Source organism: Chroicocephalus ridibundus, chromosome 4 (assembly GCF_963924245.1).
Source record: "Chroicocephalus ridibundus chromosome 4, bChrRid1.1, whole genome shotgun sequence".
NCBI classification, from domain to species: domain Eukaryota; kingdom Metazoa; phylum Chordata; class Aves; order Charadriiformes; family Laridae; genus Chroicocephalus; species Chroicocephalus ridibundus.
This window is the reverse complement of record NC_086287.1, coordinates 60,954,425-60,977,377: the sequence shown is the minus strand read 5'-3', so window position 1 is coordinate 60,977,377 and position 22,953 is coordinate 60,954,425. Positions and strand designations below refer to the sequence as shown.

General features: G+C 41.0%; 1 protein-coding gene across 3 annotated transcripts; it reads left to right on the top strand.

The window, feature by feature from the left end:
* The first annotated feature begins 1,963 nt into the window (after positions 1-1,963).
* Positions 1,964-22,775, top strand: XRCC3 (X-ray repair cross complementing 3). Of its 3 annotated transcripts, none has more exons than XM_063333266.1 (8): positions 1,964-2,090; positions 3,454-3,536; positions 3,902-4,039; positions 4,967-5,179; positions 10,941-11,095; positions 13,475-13,687; positions 18,449-18,495; positions 19,490-22,775. In XM_063333266.1, the coding sequence occupies exons 2-8, from the start codon at positions 3,482-3,484 to the stop codon at positions 19,710-19,712; spliced, it is 1,044 nt and encodes a 347-aa protein (XP_063189336.1). In that variant the 5' UTR covers positions 1,964-2,090; positions 3,454-3,481; the 3' UTR covers positions 19,713-22,775. The 3 variants fall into 3 exon arrangements, with proteins under 3 accessions (XP_063189336.1, XP_063189334.1, XP_063189337.1); XM_063333264.1 differs by lacking the exon at positions 1,964-2,090 and adding an exon at positions 2,104-2,676; XM_063333267.1 differs by lacking the exon at positions 1,964-2,090 and adding an exon at positions 2,104-2,676 and having other exon boundaries at positions 19,231-19,595.
* Positions 22,776-22,953: the final 178 nt, after the last annotated feature.

Genomic DNA, 22,953 nt, shown 5'->3' with positions numbered 1-22,953 from the left:
CATTATTATTATTGTTGTTATTTATTTCCTTTTCTAATATTGTTCTATTAAACTGTCTTTATCTTAACCCATGAGGTTTTATTCCCTTTCCCCTCCTTTTCTCCCTACCCTTCTTGGGATGGGGAGGGTGAGGAAGCAGCTGGGGTTAAACCACAACTCTGAGATTTAGCCCACATCCACAAAAATAATCCGGGAGCTTGCTGGCCAACTGTCTTAGTTCTCTTGAAAGAATTAAGCAGAAACATCTGTTCTGAATGTTAATGTTATGGTTTGAGAAACCCACAACAATTTATTGTCATATAGACAATTATTCCCCACCCGGGAAGGGGAATTGGGAAAAAGAAGGAAACATGAGGGTTGAAATATAAACAGATCTAATAGAATAAGACTAGACAAATTAATAACACTAAAGAACCAATATTGATCATGATATGAATATAAAATATACAAGCATTATACTCAGCCAATTCTATCAGTACGAAGGTGTGCACTCCCAGCAGTGGACAGCAAACGTTGGACACTGCGAGTGCTATGGCTTCGGGTGGAAGGGAAGGGCTCAGGGGTCTGGCAGCAGGGCAAGAAGTTCTCAGAATTGGAGCCATCATGGAAGAGAGAGAACTCATCAGCAAACTTTCTAATTTATATCAAATGTGATGTTCAAATAATCCTATTGGCCATCTTGGGTCAAGTGCCTGTGTTTTGCTCCTCCTCATCCCTGCACCTGGCTAACTTGAAAACACTGAGACCTTGAAATCCAAATACCATAGCTGTCTAGAAAGTAACTATTTTCACAAATTCAGACACTAGAATCTGCTAAAAGTGTAGTTTTCCTAAGCATTAGAAGAAAAATGAGCCCTGTGCTGCTCAAACCAGGCCAGTTAACTACAGGGTTTCACCTGTGTGCTCCCACACTATGCTTAGTAGTCACTACTTCAGAGACATTATTTACCTCAAAGTAAAATTAAAAGACAATCATGAAAACACCATGCAGTAAAAATTTCCTCTGGAGAGGGCTTGCACAGATTTGTTATCCGATGAAGAGAGATGATACGATGATGCAGGAAGAAACACTAGTTGCTGTCTTCACCACGACCAACTGCCTGCAGAAACTGTTTTACCGAACTTAAACGGACCTGAGATTCCACAAGCTGGCAGAGAGGAGACGTCATCTTTGGTGACAGCTCTTGAGGTAAATATTGCTGTTTATTACCCATTTGGTCCTTTGGAGCTGAGGCGGGACCAGGCTGCTTGCTCTTTGCATCGGATTGCTGTATTGAGAAAACATTGTTAGAATGGCAAATACTGAAGAGGAAAAAGCAAAATTAGATTCGTAAGGCTTCTTGTATAAGATTAGTTCTATTGCTCCTGCCCCAAAACCAGAGCGGAGCCAAGTGCAGGAATGATGTTTGATCCGAAGTGTGTGTATATATATATATATATATATATATATATAAAGATGATGAGAGGGCTGGAGCACCTGTGCTCTGAGGACAGGCTGAGAGAGCTGGGGTTGTTCAGCCTGGAGGAGGCTCCAGGGAGACCTTAGAGGCCCTTCCAGTATCTGAAAGGGGCTCACAGGAAAGATGGGGGGGGACTTTTTACAACGATAGGATGAGGGGTAATGGCTTCCAAGTGGAAGAGGGTAAATTTAGATTAGAAATTAGGAAGAATTCTTTACTGTGAGGGTGGTGAGGCAACAGGAACAAGCTGCCCATAGGGGCTGCGGATGCCCCATCCCTGGAGGTGCTCAGGCCCAGGCTGGATGGAGCTTTGGGCAGACGGGTCTGGCGGCAGGTGCCCTGTCCCGGGCAGGGGGTGGAATGAGACGGTCCCGGAGGCCCTTCCAGCCCCAAACCGAAGCCGCGACCCGCCAGTCCCCGCCCACCCGCTCCAGACGCCCAATAGAACGCTGGCTCCGGACTTCCCAGCCAATCCCGTGCCGACAAGGGCTGAAGGCGGGCATGTTGGTCCTTCCCCGCTACTTCGGGCGCTCGCGGCGCATGCGCAACGGCAATGGCCAGCCCCGCAACCCGGAAATCAGTCACGCCGCCGTATTCCGCGTTGGAGGGAGCGTGGTAGCCAGTCAGCAGGTGGGTTCACCTGGCCACGGCCCTGAAGGGCCCACCGAGCCGCTCGCGCCACCTGCGAACACTACACCACCCCCTGCCCCGCGGAAGGGATTCTTATCCGAGCGGTTATCGTCTCGCCCACTCGTTGAGCCGCGCCCTGCCATTGGCTGCCTTGCCGGAGCGGGCGCTTTGAGGAGTTTTGATTGGCCCGCGACTGGCAAGCTGCTCCCCGATTGGCTACGGCCTTATGCGGCGGCTCTGGCGGGCGGTTCGTAGCGGAGGTGACGGAGCTGTGCGAATGTGTCCCTCCGCCGGGCCGCGCCGAAGGGCTTGTGAGGCGGCTCTTGTCAGGGCCGGGGGCCGCCAGGCTGGTGCTGCGACGGGGCGGGCTCGGCCGCTCCACTCCCCCCCTCAGCAGGGCCGGCTCTATCGGTAGGAGTGTGTCCCTGGGACACGCCTGGCCTTCCAGTACCTGGCTCCCGGTGGTCTCCCCCTCTTCCCGGTGCCTCGGGCAGGGGCCGCGATGGAGCGGCTGCGTGTGAGCGGGATGTACAGAGCAGCCTGGAGTCCTTCCAGTCAAAGGTTGTCATCATCATGATTGATTTCAGTAAGTTTCGACTTACAGCACTTGTCAGAATGTTGCTTTAAATAAGCGTTGCCTAAAAATGCCTGTTTCTTCTCCTGTGTTTGTTCTGTTGTCAGGACCCATGGCAACCTCTTCCCCGCACCCCCCACCCCCACACGTTAAAAAGGGGGTTGTTCGTTAAGTCATATATTCTTCTATAACTCTTACGTGTCCACTGGAATCCTTCATAAAGATCATCCAACTAATAGTAACAAACCTCACAGTACTCCTTCTGGGCAGCTATAGTGCTAAGCTATTGTGTTTCAAAGTATTAAAAAGAGTGTTTAATATTGATAAACAAAGTGATTTTCATATTTTAATATTAAATTTGCTTATAGCTAATCAAAATACATTTGATTATCCAATGTATGAGTAGTATTGGATCATTCCAAATTGCACATATGTGAGACCTTTTTCTTTTCTCTTTAAAAATGAAAAGCTTGTGTAAAGAGTGTCAGGATAGAAATAACTATCCAATGTGTGTGCGAACTTCAATCCAGAGCAAAAGCACTATGCGGAATTACAAGCAATTAAAATTACTAGTAATTCTGCAGTATTATTAGTTGAACCCTTTCATAGGTTATATGTAAACAGCCATCTGAGAAGACTTCTGCCAATGTGCTGAATCATTGTTTTTCTACGATAACTGATAAATATACTGTTAAAAGTACAAAAGAAGATTTCTACAAACTTTTCATGTTGAATGATTCTTATTTTTTTTGTTGCATATATATCTGATAAAAGTCCCTTTAATAACAGATAATTCACTCCAGTGCTGTATCAGGAAATGGACTGGGACCAGTTTGACTTGAACCCCAAAGTAATTGCTGCCCTTAAGAAAGGTAACTTAATTTGATGATGTCTAGCCAATAGATCTGTCACCATTGTGTCTTCCTTTACATAATTGTGCGTTTGTGGGTGTAAGCCTGTAGATGTACAGTAACATTTTAGAATTGTAATTATTTCATAAGCAAGTTTTTTGAATAATTAGAAGGGATGGGTTTTTCCCATGCTCCAATAATAATTTACCAAACAATTTTATAGCATGTGTTGATACATTCAAAGTAAATGTTGCCTGCCCTGCTCACAAGAATGCAGTTCAGGTAAACTTCAAGTAAATGAGTAGTAGAAAGTGGGAAAAACTTTTCTTTTGTGCATAAGACTGTAATCTAGCCAAAAGTATTTACAAAAATTCTTCTAATTTCAGCTGACATAAAATCAATAAAAGAGATTTTAAATCTTTCTGGAGCAGACCTGCAAAGATTGATGAAACTATCCAGTGCAGATATACAATGCTTACTGAAAACAGTCTCTCACATGCTGAGGAGAAATAGTATGCTTACAGGTAATATAGTCAATACCAAAAAACTGTTCTGTTTAAATCTTAAAATACAGTCACTGGGATAAAATAAGGTTTTGGTTTGTCATTGACACAGTAATGTGGTTCTAAACGTGAAAAGGCAGGTGTTTTAGTTGTGAATTTTTTAGTTTAGTTGTGAGGTGCTGTAGTGAGTTATTTAACTAGCCTAAGGACAGCTCCCCTGAGACCTTGAAGGCAGAAGGACAGGGATGGGTGTCGTTCTTCAGGATCAAGCCTGCTTGAAACAGTACAAAATGATTCTCCAGTTTGGAAAACCGGATTAGAGTGGGGCGGAAAAAATCCCTCTCCCTTTTGGACTAAGACTATTTGAAAAATTTATATATTCTAAACTATATAAACTGAGGCTTGGTTTGGAATTAGATGTTTATATCAACTAATAGCTCCAAACCTAATAGTTAATCCTGTACAAATGCTTTGTGGCAGCTCTGTACTCAGAATTTATTTTCTTGTGATTTGCATATATCTTCAGGCCTTGGCCAGGTGCCTGGTACACTGTTTCATAGTCTGCTATAGCTTTCCATTTCAATAATTGCTGTGCTTGAGCCTTGCTGGCCATATTTTCCCAGGGTGTAGCTTTCCGTAGAGACTCCTTAGAGGCAGAGAAAGGAAAAAACATTGGAAAGGAGGAAAGGGCTCGGTGTAATCTTTCAATTTTTGAACAGGCAATCAGTTAGTAGGCCCTGTGGGGAAAGGGAGGTGGGGAAGACCAAGCTGAATTGGAAAAATCCATAATTGGAAAGCATATAAATGTAGATATAAATGCATGTAGATATAAACCTGATATACAGTCTGTATTTTGTATCATTGTGTTTTAGAAAGACACTAAATGATGCTCCTTTCTTTTTTCTTCTTTTTCTTTTTAATCATTTAAAAAAATCGAAAACCCTGCAGCACTTCAGCTCTACCAAGATAAAGATCATCTCACCTCCCAACGCCAGAAGCTAAGCCTAGGATGTTCAGTACTAGATAGCTTGTTAAAAGGTGGCATTCCTTTAGTGGGAATCACAGAACTTGCTGGGGAAAGTTCTGCTGGGAAGACTCAGATTAGTTTACAACTGTGCCTTTGTGTGCAGTATCCTTACAAATACGGTGGATTAGAGTCTGGTAAGTACTGAAATGTAAATATTGATTAATTTGTCATTTGAGAGAATATACTGTCTTTAAGAACATCATCGGTGCACTGAAGTAGGTGCATGTATTCAGTGCATGTCTTGCCCTTCTGCAACAGCATTAGCAGTAAGGCAGTTAGTTACTAATGCATCTTCATACAGAGAAAAGCATGCTGTGCCCTGCATCACAACATAATCTAATACAAAATTACTGTTGGCTGCTGTTTACCTGCTTGCTGCTGTGGGTTAAACCAGACACACTTTCAAACAAGATATGAAAAACACTGCTGTTGTAATTACTTACTGAGTCCTCAGGTGACAACCACAGCAAAACAGCTTGTGACATAATTTTCCACAAACATCTTGGGTATATGGTATATATTCCCTATTTAGGGGTTTCAAATTTCAAAGAATATTTGGTTTGATAACAGTGATTATAGTGATTTTCAGAGTAAAATTGGTGGAAATATAATTGAAGAAAGTTAACATTGTTTTGTGCCTGGGATTTTTCCAGGCATTTTACCTGCCAAAGTACACAGGTTTATTCTTTGATTTGAGTATGGTTTCTTAACTGTCTGTCACATTACTCTAACTCCTAATTTATTCTTTTTAGTATTCTATACTCCCATAGCAAGGGAGGAAACCCGTGTCACTTCTGAGAATTCAGTCTCCTGGTAGTCTGCCTTAGGTGTGTTTTGGCTGTGATCTTGCTCTTCCTTCCATGTAGCGCTGGGTTTAATTTGGCAGCTCAGTGGTTTGTTGTGGGGAAACTTAATTTATTTCTTGTACTATATCCACCCATGTGGAAAAATCGTGGAATGTCCCAATGAAGATCTTGCTTAAAGGGCTGTAATTAGCCTTACGTTACTTTGCTTTAAGTTACATCATTAATCACAGCAGAAGCAAATATATTTTGTATGGCAGCCCTGTCTCTTGTACCAGACTACAGTCTTCCTTGTAGGGCTACAAAATGTCAAGTCTTTTCATTACTTGTGTTTGAAGATTGTTTTAGTTTCTTATGCACCTAGCACTTGGTGCCGTTGTGATTGCTTTGTCGTGTCTGTGGTCCCCATCTACCCACTCTTAAGTGTTTCATGGAAGTTGAGATAGAATGGCCATCATATCAATGCTCCTGTGAGAGAACCAGAGGGTTTCTGAAGGGTTGAGAACACAGAACTTTTAAGAATCTTGAAGGTATAGAAGGCGGAAATGTCCTGCTACTGGAGTTGGAGATCTAAGGGAGTGGATCAATCCTAATTCCTGCAGTTCTGTACTCTGTGTGGTGTCTTGCCATATGTTAGACTGCGTACAGTCATAGCAGCAGATACTGTTTGCATAGCACGTAGAAAATGAAACTTGATTTCTCTGCAGACTATAAATACAGGTTGTGTTGAGTCTCTTACAAGAAATACAGCAATTAAAAGCTTATGTTATGAGGAGTTTCATTCTTTAGGAAACTTGAGGAGAACAGCAATGCTTAGTAACTATCACAGAACTCTAGCACTACCAATAGAAGATTAACCTCAGTGCTAAAACATTGCTAATGATTTAAAATTATGGTGGGTTGTTTATTTTGTAGGTGTTTTTTTTTGGGGGGGGTGTTTTTTCTAGGTCTAGAAACTTCTCTTTGGTGATGCTGAAATACATTTCTTGAGACAGCATAGATTTATTGTGTATTTACTTCGTTTGACTTAGTGCAAATCTTGTTTACGATGCTAGGAGGCTGGCAGCAAACAAAGAAATTGGGACATTCTTTGCCTCAAGGTTATCCTTCTGCCATTCTAAGAATGTCAGTTATGGTCAATTGCATGTTGGCTGAATTTATTTTATATGCCCATATTCATAAGTAATACATTAATATAATGTGACAAATATATTTCCATATTAGAATTCTGAATTAAAGAAAAAAGTTTGCTGCTGATTCTTGGTAACGTGCTGGTTTGGTGCACAACAGATATGTCCGTAGGACTCAAAATTCATTCTTCTTGGGGGGGGGGGGATGTGTTAGTGTTTTTGTTTTTGTTTTGTTTTTTGTTTTTGTTTTTTTTTTCAGTTTTGTGATGTTTTTTGGTCAACAACCAGTATACCACTTTTATCAGCCTAACTAACTAGGATTAAAGCACTGCAATTTGATGAAATAGCTGTTTTCTCTTTAGTTTTTGTGGGCCTGTGAGGAAAGATGCTTATAAGATCACTAGCAATGACTGACTGCTTAAGAGTGTTTCTCAGCTTCTTTCTCAAAACTGGTAACTACCCTGACTCGCCACTTGCTGTTAGTGCCGACAGCTTCCTCATAAACTGTAAATCACAAGACACCGTGGGCTTTTCTGTTTGTGTTGTGCTAGTCTCCTCTTCTTATTTAGGTTCTGATGATTCACTTATCTTTAAAGATATATGAATATTAAGTGCTTTTGCCTCATAATTAACAAAAAATAATTTAAAAAAGTAACATGAATAAATACATTCACTTGAACTTTAAAATTGCTGTAATTATTTTTATGAAAAGGACAGTGTGTACGAGGAATTTTAAATCTAGGTTGCTGGACCAGCGGAGCAGAGGGGACCAGATCTTTGCTTCTCCAGCTGCTCTTTTTTGCCTATGGGTATAATAGCTGTGAGATTATTTTGTTTGCCTCGATTTACTTGTTCATCAGGTATCAATGTGAAACTGGGCCACAATTGCGTATATGTTTGTAATACAGTAAGATTGCTTGATTGTTTTATACTCTTCTGCTTTTACCTTGTGTTTGTTCCTATCACTGTTTTGAAATTATCTGCAAATAACATTTATTTTTCTCCAGATAAGTTAATTTTGGAAAAATGTATTTTTTTCAGCAAGTTTCTCAGGTTTTCTGTTTTGAAATGTCTTCAGTGTTGCAATAACTCTTGATCGAAATACAGTTATCTAATCAATGGAGCACTGGTGTATCTAGAAATGCAAATCTGCATTTGAAAAAACAACAACCATGAGGTCTCAAGAAATGAACATTCCATCCTTTTTAAGTAAACCAAGGAGAGCACAAGGGACATACTGCTTAAAGCAGATCCATTTTTTCAGAAAGCAAATAATTTCTCTGTAAGCCAGTATTCATGGTAAAGAAATCCCTGTCTTTCAGGATTGGGCAATGTTGTGCCAAAGGCAATCATCTGTGAATAAGAATGGTAGTTGAGAAGCCCAGAATGTTTTATTTAAGGAACTGTTAAGTTGCTATGCTAACACAAGTTAACATAGCTTTTGTTAGCATGAAATTCAGAAACCACGTGGGCTTAAGGAAGCTGCATATCATGGTGGGGTTCTCTTATTTCTTTGTTTACGTGGGTTTGAATTTGCACCATAATGATTTTCAGTTTTGTGGCATAAGTGTTGCAAGACATAATTGGCTTATCTGAGTGAGTATTGGTGCTAGATGCACATAACGCCAGATTTGTGATTGGAAATTTTTCTTGACTTACCGTCTCTCTAGAAATCGTGAAAGTGAAAATCTGATCAGGAATGCATGAACTGCCCTTAGCAAAGATACTCACCTGCCTATTTGATACTCGGTTGTCACTGTCGAGTTGGAGAGTGATATGAAAATTTAGTCCAATTAGGAGAAATTAACCTAGGGAAATAGTCAAGAAAGTTCACCTAGTCAAGGTTCACCTAGTTAACTGTTTAATAATCAGCTGTTTAAAAAGCCTTAAGCAGTTAAGGGATATAATTAATAGTCTACTGTGTTTTCCTTGCCTGAGCTTTGTACAAATTCGGATAGTATTCACCAAGCTGCTGGTGTCACTGTAAATTTAATGGATTCAAGTAACTGTGGACTCATTTTCTCTTTTTTTATTTTCCTTCTTTGCTGATGGAAATTTGTATATGGGCTCATTTGTGTCTACAGGTATTGTGTATGACTTCAGTCGTAATTGACAAAGACAACATTTACGCCTGCAGTTTAAAATTTATAATTCCATCTGCCCAAATGCTAGAAAAAATAGTGGGAAAAGTACAGGAAAATATTAATGGTTCAACCTCTTAGTTTTTTATATGTTCAGGAATCATGATCAGATTATGACTGCTCGGATTACTAATGCCTTGTTGTCGTCCTTATTCACTGTCAAATGGTATAAACTGCTAACAACCCTCAGTTCCCTCTGACCTAAGTATATACATAATGACACTGGGGAATTGAGAGTGGAGACTGAATAGTCTAGTGAGAAATGTTTTTGGCTGCCAGGCCAAGGAAAGTAAAAAGGAGCTGAAGTATAATATGAACCAGTTATTAGGTAGAATGGAAATAGAAATTGTGGGAACGTTTCAGTACCTCCTGTGGAAGGAGTGGATCATGATAAAGTATTTTTCCATGTGTTAATAATTGAAGAACATCTTTAATTCTCACCTGTCAAAGATAAGTTTTTTAATTAGTGGGCATGGGTAAATTTATTTTGCTTTACCTGAAAGCTGAATATTTAAAAATAAGATTGTGTATTGGAAAAATAATTTAATTTTTAAAAATGTTTCATGTATGAAATAGAATTTATGGTGGGGTTGGGGGAGTTAAGCTGAAGATGCATGTTTAGTCCTAAAGAAAATCAGGCTTAGGCTCATCTTTGTCTTATGTACAAGATTCTCAGCATTCGATACCCTGTGTTATACAGGTGTCCATCAGAAAAATATTTTCATTGATAAAGTAACCATTAATTTTTACTTGATCCAGTCTTGAGATCTTTCAGTTTCTGCTATTGGATATAGTTTCATAATTTATAGAGAGCATATATAGAGTATTTGGAAGTTGCATCTGGAAATGGGACTTTCCACTCCCTGGAGAGCCAGCGTAGGGGTGGACCATTGGGGTGGAAATGCTCAGGATGTCTCGTTGCCAAGCACATCAGCTGCCAAGCTCTGTTAGCAGCTTCAGCCACTTTAGTGAGTGGACTTAATCCTTAGATATAACCCTATAAGCATTAGCTGGTAATTCTGGCTAGTTCTGCAATAACAGTAACAACTTTTTTAATATAGAAAATATTGCATGTATTTTCTTTATTTTTTTTTCCCCCAACATATTTGATGTGTATGGTTAATTTTCTCTGCAGTAGAGCATACTTGTTAACAAGAAACCACAGTAAAAATATATAGACATTGCTCACAGTAATGTGATTGAAGTATAATGCTTTTTATCTAATGTGCCATTTTCGGGAAGAGTTAATTGGGCTGAGATTGGATGAGTGATCCTGTTTAAACTGGCTTACAAACTGTGGCAATAAGTACCCCCCATATGTAAATTTAAAAACAAAAAACTTGAAAACAGTGAGTGAAATTAGTCAAAATAACTAGTTGTACTGATTTTGGCTGGGATTAATTTTTTTCATAGTATATGAAAAAACTATGTTGTGGATTTGTGACCAAAACCAGGCAGACTATGCAGTATCGCTCTGTGGGTTGGCCAAGTTAAGGATGCCAGTAATCACGCAAGTTAGGCAGTCAGGTGTTCCACAGCTGTGCAAAACGAGTGTCACCTAGTGGAGAGTACAAAAATCCAATTATTTCAGCAGGCACCAAAAAAAAGGACCTGGCAACTACAGGAAAGTCATAGGAGTGGGTTTTTTGTTTTTCGTCATTGATTCAATGTGTCTGCAAAAAAAAAAAAAGTAACACGAATTTCCAGGTACATATGCCTAGCTGTTGAGTGCAGCCTGCATTATTCTGGTTTTGTGCTGTTAAGAAAACTGCATGTGTAAGAGCCCCGTTGTAATAATAGAGGTGGTTTCCTTGATTCTAGGAGCTGTCTACATTTGTACAGAAGATGCATTCCCAAGTAAACGTTTGCAGCAACTCATAGATCAACAACATAAGCTGCGTGCAGATGTTCCAGCTGAAATCATACAGAAGATCAAATTTGGAAACAGTATTTTTGTTGAGCATGCGGCAGACCTAGTAAGTAGTAGCACAAATTAAGAATGCATAATTACTACACCGTCTTTTATTATATTATTTGTATTATATTATATATATTATATTATATATAATCCAGTAACCACGGTGGTTTTTTTGGTCCAGGAGATCTTTCAAAAGGCTAAAAGTGAACTAGGATCTGTTATGAATACTTCTTAATACTGTAATGAATACTACTTAATCTCTGCAATTTGCTGCTAGAGAACTGTCTATTACAGTCTACTATTATGAAAGATATTAAAAGATAAGTATTAATATTTTTTAGACTGAATCATGTAGTGGATTTTCCTAAGTCATTGTGTTTATTAAAATGTGGTAGACTTATTGCTACTTGTTTTACTGCAGCTCCTATGGAGATCTTCATTGAATTTGGAGACGGGATATAAATATATATGCAAAAGGTGGTGCATATCCTGAGTAATACCAGAGTTGTTAAACTGTCAGTTAAGCAGATGGGAGGAAAGGATACAAAAAATGATGCCTGGAATTGGTAATGGCACAGCATAACTGCCGCAGTGCAGCTGTCTTGCCCCTCTGCCTGTAAGACATCATTGGAGGGGAAAGATACAAACTTGAGTACAGTATTCTTGCCTTGTAAACCCATGTTTTTATGCTTTTTCTTAAGTAGCCATGAATATGCTTTTTCTTGGTAGAACGTCAGAAGTTCTCCAAGGCTTGAAAGTCACACTTGTTAAATCATTCCAATTGTTGGGGGTTTTTAATCGTAGTTTGCACATGTAAGAAGATCTTTTACATCAGTGTGCTTGCCACTTGTTCACTGCGTGGTCCAGGCAGCAGCTAAGCTACTTTTTCTATGTCCCTTTCATTTGGAAATATTAATTAAAGTTCTAATTGTAGTTTCTGGAAGCCACAGAGTATGTTATTGTAAAAAGGTGAGAATCACCCTATAGTAGTATGTGCATCTCTCTAAAATACCCTTAAAAGTAAAACGCTACACTCACTGATAAGTCCAGCAACTGTACAATAGATTATTACAATTCATATATTGCTATGTATAGATTCAGTTTGTGTGTGTGTGTATCCGTATATATAGAATGAATCGCTGTATAGAGATAGGCAGATTATAGTGACTGAAGTAGAAACCCAAATCACAGTTATGTTCTGTATTTTCTTTCACATCAAAAATTTTTTTTACTTCCTTCATTCTGAACAATCCAGTTGTTCATGTATTCAGTTGAAAAGAATGAGTCTTGTACAACCAGGACCACATACAAACACTGAAGTGTTTGAAATGCAACATAGGTTCCTGTAGATACACCAGTAAGTGGAACAAAAAAAAAATAAATCCATTTTCCAGAACGGAAAGCAGTCGTATAGTCTTTGGAGTAATTTTTTCCCCTCAGTTAAAAAAAAAAAAAAAAAAAAAAAACCACCAAAAAACCAACAAAAAAAGCCTTTGATATTATATTATTTGTTTTGTAAAAATCAGCTCATTTTTTAGAATAGATTTTACTGTAATTCAGACTTGAGAATTACAGCATAGTTTTACAGCTGTGGAATGCTGGAGCATGTTATATGCAATTTTGGACGCATGTAAGCTCTTAGCTGTGAGCCTCTACTTAGATGTAAAGAGTGGCACAATCAGAACTGCGACTCTCGCATTATTGCTTTTTTTGCCAACATTGAAATTGCTGGGGGCCAGACGCTGAGAGTGTCACCATGACCTTGTTCTCCTTTCTACTCCGCTGCCATAGACCACACTGTTCAAGACAAGCTACTGGGCTACAAGGACCTTTCATCTGACTAATACTATTATTCTTATGTGATAGAAGTTGCACCCTACAAATTATTTATCAGTTAAACTTCCTGCGATTTAAATGTTTGGTAATTTCAAAATATTCAATTAGTAAAACTTGTAATAGGGAGGATATAAGTTGCAGCTACTCATGTTAAGGCTCTTGATTGGTACGAATTTGATGTAGCAACTATGTATTTTACTGTTAATACGTCATTAGTGGAACAGCAGCGTGGTCTCTAACTTCTATTTTGAATATTTAATGATAGTCTCAAGTCCTCAGTGTTTCAGTGAGAACCGCTCCTGCAAAATAGGAATGGTTTAGGATTGTGGTATTGCATTCTTGAGACTTTGAAATGGCAGTACATAATTGATTTAAGTCAGAGCTGCAGATAACTGTACATCGTCTCTTTATGTTTTTTTTCCTAAGGTAAAACCACAAGACAGTTGTGAAAAATGGTTACTAGTGAGACTTAGATCCACAAACTCACTCTAGAAACTCCATCAGCTTGTGTTTCAGCGATGATATCTGTAGTTACTATCCTGATTTTACAAATAGAGTTATTTGAACTGTTTTAATGCTGGCTGTTTGTATTTTGTGGTAGGATACCTTTCACAACTGCATTACTAAGAGGATTTCCCTACTGCTCGCCAGAGGTATGGTGCGGTTGGTGGTCATAGACTCTATTGCTGCTTTGTTTCGATGCGAATTTGGAGTTTCAGATTCTGTTCTGAAGGCTCGGTATTTGCAGACGTTTGGAGCACAGCTTCACAGTTTAAGCACCAGATTCAGGACTCCAATAATGTGCATTAATCAGGTATGACATCAAAATTGCTTCTTGTTTTATAGGGACCATTTAATAAATGGCTGGGGTGCAGCAAATCTGTGTATGCAGATTTCTTGATGTTCATAGAATCATAGAATTGTTAGGGTTGGAAGGAACCTTAAAGATCATCTAGTTCCAACCCCCCTGCCATGGGCAGGGACATCTCCCACTACATCACGTTGCTCAGAGCCCCGTCCAGCCTGGCCTTAAAAACTTCCAGGGATGGGTCTTCCACCACCTCTCTGGGCAACCTGTTCCAGTGTCTCACCAGCCTCATGGTGAAGAACTTCTTCCTAACATCCAGTCTGAATTCTCCCATCTCTAGTTTTAATCCATTCCTCTGGTCCTACCATTACCCGACATCCTAAAAAGTCCCTCACCAGCTTTCTCATAGGCCCCCTTAAGATACTAGTAGGCCACTGTAAGGTCTCCTCGGAGCCTTCTTTTCTCCAGACTGAACAACCCCAACTCTCTCAGTCTGTCCTCATAGGAGAGGTGCTCCAGCCCTCTGATCATCCTTGTGGCCCTTCTCTGGATGTGTTCCAGCACGTCCATATCTCTCTTGTAGTAGGGGCTCCAGAACTGGATGCAGTACTCCAGGTGGGGTCTCATGAGAGTGGAGCAGAGGGGGAGAATCACCTCCCTTGACCTGCTGGCCACACTTCTCCTGATGCAGCCCAGGATACGATTGGCTTTCTGGGCTGCTAGTGCACACTGACAGCTCACGTTGAGATTCTCCTCCACCAGCACCCCCAAGGCCTTTTCTTCAGGGCTGCTCTCAAGGCAGTCACTGCCCAGCCTATATCGGTGCTTGGGATTGCCCCGACCCAGATGGAGGACCTTGCACTTGGTCTTGTTGAACCTCATAAGGTTGGCATGGGCCCACCTCTCCAGCCTGTCAAGGTCCCTCTGGATGGCATCCCTTCCCTCCAGTGTGTCAACTGCCCCACACAGCTTGATGTCATCAGCAAACTTGCTGAGGGTGCACTCTATGCCACTGTCCGTGTTGCTGACAAAGATGTTAAACAAGACCGATCCCAGTACTGATCCTTGAGGGACTCCACTTGTCACTGGCCTCCACGTGGACATGGACCCATTGACAGCCACTCTTTGGGTGCGGCTGTCAAGCCAGTTCTTTATCCACTGAATTGTCAGTCCATCAAACCCATATTTTATCAGCTTGGAGACCAGGATGTCATGCGGGACAGTGTCAAAGGCTTTGCTCGGGTCCAGGTAAATGACGTCAGTTGCTCTCCCCTTGTCTACTGACGTTGTGACCTTCTCATGGAAGGCCACCAGGTTTGTCAGGCATGATTTGCCCGTGGTGAAGCTGTGTTGATTGTACCCAATCACCTCTTTGTTACTCTTCTGCCTCAGCAGTGCCTCCAGGAGGATCTGCTCCATAATCTTACCAGGCACGGAGGTGAGACTGACTGGCCTATAGTTCCCTTGTTCATCCTTCTTTCCCTTTTTGAAAATGGGGATTATGTTTCCCATTTTCCAGTCAGTGGGGACTTCACCAGACTGCCATGACTTTTGGAATATAATGGAGAGTGGTTTAGCAACCTCATCCGCCAGTTCCTTCAGTACCTGTGGGTGTATCCCATCAGGTCCCATGGACTTGTTCACTTTCAGGTTCATCAGATGGTCACAAACCTGATCTTCACTTACGATGGGCGGTTCTGTCCAACCCCTGCCATTGTCTTCTGTGACTCCGGGAGTGTGGCTGTAGCCCTTGCCAGTGAAGACTGAGGAAAAGAAGTCGCTGAGAACCTTGGCCTTCTCCATATCACTTGTCACCAGCTCCCCTGTTTCCTTTCTGAGGGGGCCCACACCCTCCCTAGTTGTCTTCTTACCATTAATGTACTTACAGAAATTTTTGCTGTTTCCCTTGATCTCCTTGGCTAGATTTAATTCTAACTGAACTTCAGCTTTTCTCACCAGGTCTCTTGCTGCTTGGACAGCTTCCTTATATGCCCGCCATTCTAGCTGTCCTTTCTTCCACTCCTTGTAAAGATTCTTTTTGTGTCCAACAACAGTGTGTCCAGGAGCTCCTCATCCAGGCAGGTCTCCTAGCATTCTTCCTGCCTTCCTCTTTGTCAGTATAGTTTGCTCCTGGACACGGAGAAGGTGATCCTTGAATACTGACCAGCTGTCCTGGGCCCCCCTTCCTTCTAGAGCTTTGTCCCATGGCACTTTGGCCAACAGATCCCTGAAGCGATCAAAGTCTGCGTGCCTAAAGTCCAGGGTCGTAAGCTTGGAATATATCCCCCTAGTTGCCCTGAGGATCTTAAATTCTATTGCTTCATGGTCACTGCAGCCAAGGTTATCCCTGAGCCTCACGTTGGTCACCAGCCCTTCCCTGTTTTCGAGAACGAGGTCCAGCATAGCACCTTTTCTTGTTGGTTCCTCTACCATTTGGAGGAGGAAGTTGTCATCAATGCATTCCAGGAACATCCTGGATTGCTTGTTGTCCCTCCAGCAGATGTCAGGGTGGTTGAAATCCCCCACGAGGACCAGGGCCTGTGAACGTGAAGCCACTTCTACCTGCCTATGGAGAGCCTCATCTGCTTGGCTCTGCTGGTCAGGTGGCCTGTAGCAGACCCCTACTGTAACATCACGATGTTGTATTTAACACTATCAACTGAGTATTAATGACTGATGGAAACTGAAGTTTCCTTTAACTGGTATATTTTAAACTAGTAAACTTTAACTTCTCAAAGTTCAAGAATATAATTTAAGCTTTTATTGTCTGTTAATGTTCTCAAAGGTTGTCCACTAAAGCTAATGAAAAATAGATATAGCAACTGCACAATGCATCAAACTGAAGTAACAGAGTTCGTTCTTAATGCTATCATCTTCAAATGTCATCGCCAGCAGGATTGCTCTGGGAACTCTGCATGCGCAGTTATATTCTATATATACAGGAGAAAGTGAAAGACCAGGGACTTTACTGCATTTTTGTGTAGCTCAGCATTTTTGTGTAACTGCTGAGGTTACTAAAGCATTAGAATGCACGCAAGCTGACTCAGGCTCAATCAAGAAAAGGCCACGATGATACTAGTCAAAGAGAATATTCTTTTGAGAAAATTAGACAAGACAATACTAGTATGCTATAGAAGCGGCATGCCAGTGCTTTTAGTCTAATCACAAATCAAAAGAGCGTATGAATGCTGGAGATGAAGCATTCACACTTGGAAAGTGGCCTGAGAAAGGGGTAAGTAAATGTGCAGACGGCCCACTGTTGGGAAACTTCCTTTGCGGAAGGCCCTGCCATCAAATGAAGAAGTATTCAGCCCTGAGGTTTCCTTCTCACAGCAGAAAACAAGGGGTAGGGAGAAGAGTTAACTTGAGAAGTCACAAACAAGAAGAATTTTATATTGGGAAATAAGAGGTTCTAGAAATGTCAAGTCAACTGTTGTTTGTTTGATTTGTTTCTGTTTCCTAGGAGGACTTCTGGGACTGCAGAATGGGCAGTGTGTAAAAACCTTACATTTACTACCATAACTGGAAGGGAGTGTATTGGAATTTGTACATAGCAGTAATTTGAAGAGCTTTCAGCCATGCACAGTGCTTTTATTTTCAGGAAAATTCCCATTAAGATTCAGTAGGATTTAAATTTCAGCCTCAAGTCACTCTTAATTTTTTAACCAACTTTTTCCTACATAATCTTTCCTAGGCTCAGCTAGCTTTTAAGGAAAACTGAGATTTCCTGTAATCACTTGCTGGTTTTTGGTATTGGTAAAGACAATTTGTTCTCCTCAGGAAGCATGGTTTGGATTTTGCTCTTTGTTAAGCAAAGGTTTGTGTGTTTCAGCATTTATATGCTATGAAGCCAACCAAGGGAGTTGCCTCTTTCCTGGGGGTTTTGAGGACCCATCCAGAAGGCAAAAGATGATCTGATTTAAGGATAAGACAAGTCTAGATTTATCCAGTCTCTACCTTAGAACAGTTCAGCATGAAAAGGAAAAGGGTGAATTAAGAGAGGTTCTTAGATCGGCCTTCCCATGACGGGAGCCTTAGGTTGGTGCTGGCTCACAATGATGAGGTCACAGTCTGACACTGAACGACAACAGTCTGACCACTTGCTAACAAAGGGTCCTTCAAGACTGTGTTCTAATGGAAGGGGATTCATTACATCAAGTCAGTAGTTACAGAAATAAACTGTGAATATAATAACACTGAGGAAGATTATAGCTGTAACATAATCCCTTCTGTACATTATATTTAGAGAAGTACCTATAACTTAATTTGCTGTACTTTATGAAGAGCTCCTGTGGAAGAATCCTGATGTTAAAAGACAACTGAGGGAGTCAAGAGGTGTGGATTGTTCTAAGTTGTAGTCGAAGGCAAACTGCTCGTTAAGCAGGCCTTCAAAGGTAGTGAAATCACTGTGAGAACAGGACACCTTTTGGAGATTTGGGCTTCAGTACCTTTTATCTACAGGCACAGCATTGGAACAGTGGGTGGGTGGGTGTGGTTTTCTGTTGGCCTTTTTTCTTTTTTAACAAATTAAGCATCTAGTTGTAGTTAAATACGTATAAGCTGTAGCTAGGTAAATAGTTGTGGCACTATAAACTAAGATAGTATTTCACAACTCCCTTCTTGTTTGCCTTGAAATAATACATGTTTTCTAACTTGCCTTAATATGTGATCCAATACCTTGGATTTTCTTGGCTTCCTGCCCTTCTGCTTCCTGAAGACAAAGTCATAACTACAGGTCAACTTCAATGTTGTTTTTTTCTGCTTTAGGTGACGGATGCAGTGAGCGAGTCGGAAGCTGCTCAGTGCAGTTGTAGGTAAGTCATCCACAACAGCAATGTCAGGGTGTCAAACACAGCAGCATTTAACCACTACATGTTTTTATAACTCCAGTATAAACTACCAGAGCGTATGAAGAGCAGTAGCGCATTTACCCAGCAATGCTGGATTTGCTGCAGATCAGCAGTAACTAAGGGGCTGTAAAGTGGAAGAAACCATCATCCATCTTACGTGGTACTCCCTAATCAGCAAGTTAGGGGGAAAATTCTCTGGAGTTAATGGCTGGTGCACTTGCTTACACAAGGGTATTTTTGCATCTCCTCTTGTCTCTCGTATAACTGAGTGCATTTGCCATCCGTTTAGAAAAAATATAGCAACCAAACCTTATGGGTTGGTTTTGTTAGTTGCTTAAGAAAAAAAAATAGTATCTTTTGACACCAAAATACTAACATTGTGTTTGAATCCTAAAGATAATCTTGATTTATTACGTTCTCCAAATTCAATAACTGACAGAAAACAAGGGCAAGATTCAATTCCCCGCCCCCCCCCCCCCCCCCCGCCCCGGTTATCTTGTAATTCTTTTACTGGAGAGGTTGCACTCTTTCCAGGAAAAAAAAAGAGCCCTTAAACTTTAGGTCAGAAGTAATACATAGGGGTGTTTATCTACTCAACATTTAGAAATATACCTTTGAATGCCATCCAGGACCAACAGTTACACACTTCAAATACTTAGACATATAAAAATTTTCCCATTGCTATTTTCCTGTCACAAGAGGGGACCCGTCAAGATAGAGGCAGGTATTCACCATGGCTGCAGTTGGAAGATTTATATTGTATAAAAGCACTTCTCTTCCTACTATCACCTTGCTATAGAGAGAACCCAGTGTATAGTTCTCTAAGTATACCCTCTAATCTCTGTCTTTAGAAGAAATGTTTCTATAGATCTTCAATGTAATTTTTTTTTTATAACAGAAATCAAGATATTTCATATTAAATTAATACATGCAGAAATCTGTAATGCTGTCTTTATAGTGCAGTGGGTAACAGAGTCTCTCCAGCACTTGGAATAACCTGGGCAAACCAGCTGCTAATGAGACTGATGGTCAGCCGCGTATCACAACCGGAACAATCAACTGGAGTTGCATCACACCACATTGGAAGTGTGAGGACTTTAGAAGTAATTTTTGCTCCCCATCTCCCTCCATCCTTTTGCTACTATACAGTAAAATTGGAAGGTGTAAAAGGAATAAAATAAATCCTCTGCATAGTAAAGCGTCCTGCTCCAAAAATGTATCAAAACTACTTTGCTTAAATTTTTTTTCTAGAGTTACTAGTAAAATGAAATTCTTCTAGATGCTGAAATACATAAATGGTGGTAAGACAATACATTAAGCCTTGTCTGCGTTGTGAAAGAAGATCTTTTTATGCTTGGATATATGTTCATCAGCTTTTCCTCGTGAGATAAGTTTTCTGCAGGAGAGTAAAGCTGTGGAGAGGTGGAGGCTGCAAAATGAAGCGTGATGTGGAAATCTCCGTGGTAGGGGAGACCTCATTTCTGATTTTTTTTAATAGCATGCTAATCTAGAAACAGCATTTACTGCAGTGGTGTACCTTCTCTGTTTCTAGACCCAAAGGGACTCAAATTCAGCCAGTTAATATTGCCTGATGATGTTTCTGGGCCCCATGCTGCCATTAAGTAGAGCCATTCCTCTATCTGTAGAACGTCAAAAATAACACAAAGCAGCTTTGTCACAAAGCAGCTATCCTGTTTTAAAACCACTTGTTAGTAATATTAGGATTCAAAAAAACCCAAAACCCCAAAACACTAGAGAGACACTTGATTTTTAACATCTTCCTGTAAGGCTTAGAATTGTACTGCTTTTGTACTATATGGGCATATCTAGCTTCAAAGAACTTCTACAAATTTTTGTGAAATGGTTCTTTTCCTGCTTTCTAGTCTTTCCCCTCATAGCAAAAGCCTCTTTAGCCTCTTCCATTTAAAAAAACAAAACAAGAAACCACATGCCCCCATCCCCTCCTTGTGTTTGCCCGTCTCTGAAGCCGTCACCAGGTTGGTTCAGAGCAAGGGTTCTGTTCATGTTCTTCCTGCTACTCTGCTCAGCTCTGAGTTTTGCTGGCTCTGAACAGTGTTCCATCAGCTTCTGGAGTGCTCCGTCGGGTACCTGCTGTCCTTACCGCTAGGATCTTACCTGCATTGTGCTTCTGAAGGGCACCTTTAGCTGTTTTCATCCATCCATGGAGCTATTGCTCTTCTCAGGTGTTTGTTGTTAAAAGCTTTTACGTGTTTTTCTTTCCATCTTTGCACTATTCAGCACATTTTAATTTTTTTTTTTGTTGTCAGATTACTGCTATGACATCTGCTTTCTCTAGTCCTTTTTTTGCTGCATTCGGTGCGAAAGCAAGCTAGATGAAGTTTCTCAGGCACATTTTCCAAAGGCCCCAGGCCTTATCTGGCTATGTTACGTGACTGCTTTTAGCAGGGCATGGTACTTACTTGCATCGCCTAGTTGTTAAGCTTTCAGATTTCCCCCTTTTTCGCCTCTTCCTCAGGTTGCCCAAACAAGAAGTCTTATGTTTTTCTGCATAGTTACATTGCTCAATTCTTTCTTCTGGCAAACGAGAGCATTTGTTCTCCGTAGTCTAAACAATAAAATCTCTTCCCTAAATACAAGTTGAGAGGAACGACGATCAGTGGTAAGGGGCAAGTCCAGACACCTTCCATGTTCTTTGGGTTCACTGTATTAGTGAAAGAGCCTTCTCTGCCTTTCCCCTCGCCCCTGCTAATGCTCTCTAAGGACACGGCAGCCACCCTCTCTCGTGGAAGCACGCAGGTGGGTAGCAGAAAGGCACAGCTTTGTCTAGCTCTGCGCTGGGTCAGCTGGAGCTCTCTGGCAGAATTCTCCGAGGACAATTGAGCATGATGCAAGGAAAAGAGACCCAGGAAGACAGGGACTGCGTGACTGCCGTAGGGAAGTTCTTGAGAACAGGCCCAGTCAGGCCTTGGAGCTGAAGGAGGGGAACTCTACGCCAGCAGAAAGGAGGATGAGTTGGTTTCAGTGCCTTCCGAGATCCATTCAGTCATCTAAGGGGACCTTGTGCAAATAGCGTAACAAATTGCCTCTAAGTCTTTTCTAAAATGTCTTTATTTCTCTGTATTTGAAAATGACCTTTTTTTTTTTTTAATAAAACGCAAGGATGAAGCTTAGAAGTCTTCGTGTACTCTAAGGAAAAAGGGAGCTTGCTGTAGCTCAGGGGCACGGCTACCTCAGTCTTCAAATCCTTAAGGTCCATGCCTCCTCCTCAACAATTTTAATTAAGATAAACAACTGCAGGACAGGCAACACTCAAGTTATTCTCTTCCGTTGCTGGCCTGTGTATCTGGGACAGGAACTTTAGCCAATCTATTGCTCATCCTACTGTACTGATTTGATTTAAAAAAAATAAAAAAGCCACAGATGGATGTAGCCGATTAATGGGACTCGGTCAATCCCTACCCTGACATTCATTTACAATTCTCATTAAAGCCCAGGCTCCGGTCCCAGGAGGTTGCCTCACTGTGAGCTGCGTTCAGAACACGCAGGTACACATCTCAAGGCTGTGTCTGGTAGTTATTTTGATAGCTTTTTTGCAACCTGACTGCTTGCAGGACTGAGACAGACATGTTAAAGAGTTCTAGTTTACTTGACGAAAAGCACTTTACCAGCAAATTCAAATAACATCTTACCTGAGTGTCACTGCCCGTGTTGGTTGTTACTTACCTCCCCAGCCGGAGGCTAAAATCTGAGGCAGCGTATGTTACGGGCCCTTTCCTAGCGCATCCTCACACACAAACGCTCAACCTCTACAATGCAACTGATCCCCCCCAGCCTACAGTCAACAGTCAGCCACTCGCAGCAGCTGAATCCTTATCTGCCGTTTCCACCCCTTCTTTAGTTACTTACAGCCACAGGCAGAAATCTGGAACGTTGTTCATCTGACGGTAGTAGAGCCTTGGGGGTGCAAACCCTCACGAAGACTGAGCAAAGCATCTGCCCTTTTTGAAGCCTTGTGTCAGAAGTGTTGAAACATGCTTAAGTTTCAATAAATGCAATTGAAGAACCTTCCCTTTATACAGTTTTATTCATCTTTGGATTTGACAGCTGAGATTTGTTTCTATACAGGAAAACGCTGAAGTAAATTTTACAAAGATTTACATTCTAGAATGTATTAAGTATATCATCTTTATCCAGTAAGACCACAGTTAAATATTTTTCTACGCTTCGCAAAAAAAAGGTTAAATGACACTTGCGAAACTTTTAAACAGTTTCAGATTAATCTCCAGATCTGTGATGTATTTGAAGAGGCCTTTTTCAGCAGAAAGCTCACAGGGGGTTCTGGAAACATTGCTTTGGAAGAGCAGAACCAAATTAATTTGTGCTTGGTAAAGATAAGGAGTTTACACAAATGATCTGTGAACAAAACATGTAGTAAAACAC